This window comes from Meleagris gallopavo, unplaced genomic scaffold (assembly GCF_000146605.3).
Source record: "Meleagris gallopavo isolate NT-WF06-2002-E0010 breed Aviagen turkey brand Nicholas breeding stock unplaced genomic scaffold, Turkey_5.1 ChrUn_random_7180001956960, whole genome shotgun sequence".
In the NCBI taxonomy this organism is placed as follows: Eukaryota; Metazoa; Chordata; class Aves; order Galliformes; family Phasianidae; genus Meleagris; species Meleagris gallopavo.
In genome coordinates, this window is record NW_011217399.1 from 1 (window position 1) to 736 (window position 736).

Here is a 736-nt window from a genome sequence, read left to right on the forward strand (position 1 = left end):
ATCTCAGCTTCTTCCTTTCCTTCCCTTCCCATGCAGTCTTTCCTGTACAAGGCTCTGGGGACAGTGCTGGGAGCCTGTAAGAGAGTCCTCCACGTCCAGGAGAAGCTGCTGCAGCACCTGGAGGAAGCAAACGCGGAGGAGCCATGTGAGGCCCAGGTGAGCTCTCCTCTCCTCCAGCTCCTGCGAGCATCCTCGCTCTGTCCCTGGGGCAGAGGGCTTCTCCTGGCCCTGCTCCGGGCCTTTCCATCTCCTCACTGCTGCCATTTTCCTCAGCGGAGGACCTGTAGGTTCAGGCCTGTGCCAACTGCCCCTTGTTCTTTTGTGCAGGGAATCATCTCTCTTCTCAGCCATGCTGCTGAGAGCAACTTCCAGACAGTCCTGGCCACGCTCACCATGTTTGTGTCCAGGCTGTACAAAGGCCGCAATGCGAGGATTTCCAGGAGCAAGAAGGTAAAGCGTTACGGGTTTCCATCTTGGCATTCTTCTGCCTTATTTTCACAGCAGCTCCTGCCTTGGGAGCCCAGGTGCATCACAAGTGTCTCAAGGCATTTCTTCCCACACAGATGGAGCTGGACAGCACGAGAGCTCATGCCACACGCAGCGCTCTCATGCTCGCCCACGGCAGCTTGGCACTGCGTGCCTCCAAGGACAGCTGCTCGCCCACCTGGAGGGAGACATCGTGGGCAACATCCTGATGCTCTACAGCTGCAGCTGCCGGGTGAGAGCTCAAAGCGTG

General features: G+C 58.0%; 1 protein-coding gene across 1 annotated transcript; it reads left to right on the top strand.

Moving 5' to 3' along the window:
- The first annotated feature begins 30 nt into the window (after nt 1–30).
- Nucleotides 31–695, top strand: LOC104917174 (maestro heat-like repeat-containing protein family member 1). Its single transcript, XM_010728283.1, has 3 exons — nt 31–156; nt 328–450; nt 564–695. The coding sequence occupies exons 1-3, from the start codon at nt 31–33 to the stop codon at nt 693–695; spliced, it is 381 nt and encodes a 126-aa protein (XP_010726585.1).
- The last annotated feature ends 41 nt before the right edge of the window (nt 696–736 follow it).

Excerpts from the sequence above, each read along its gene's own strand:
- LOC104917174 (XM_010728283.1), top strand. The coding sequence starts at position 31 with ATGCAGTCTTTCCTGTACAAGGCTCTGGGGACAGTGCTGGGAGCCTGT. Across the intron at positions 157-327 it reads AGGAGCCATGTGAGGCCCAG|GGAATCATCTCTCTTCTCAG; the intron begins GTGAGCTCTCCT and ends TCTTTTGTGCAG. Across the intron at positions 451-563 it reads GGATTTCCAGGAGCAAGAAG|ATGGAGCTGGACAGCACGAG; the intron begins GTAAAGCGTTAC and ends CTTCCCACACAG.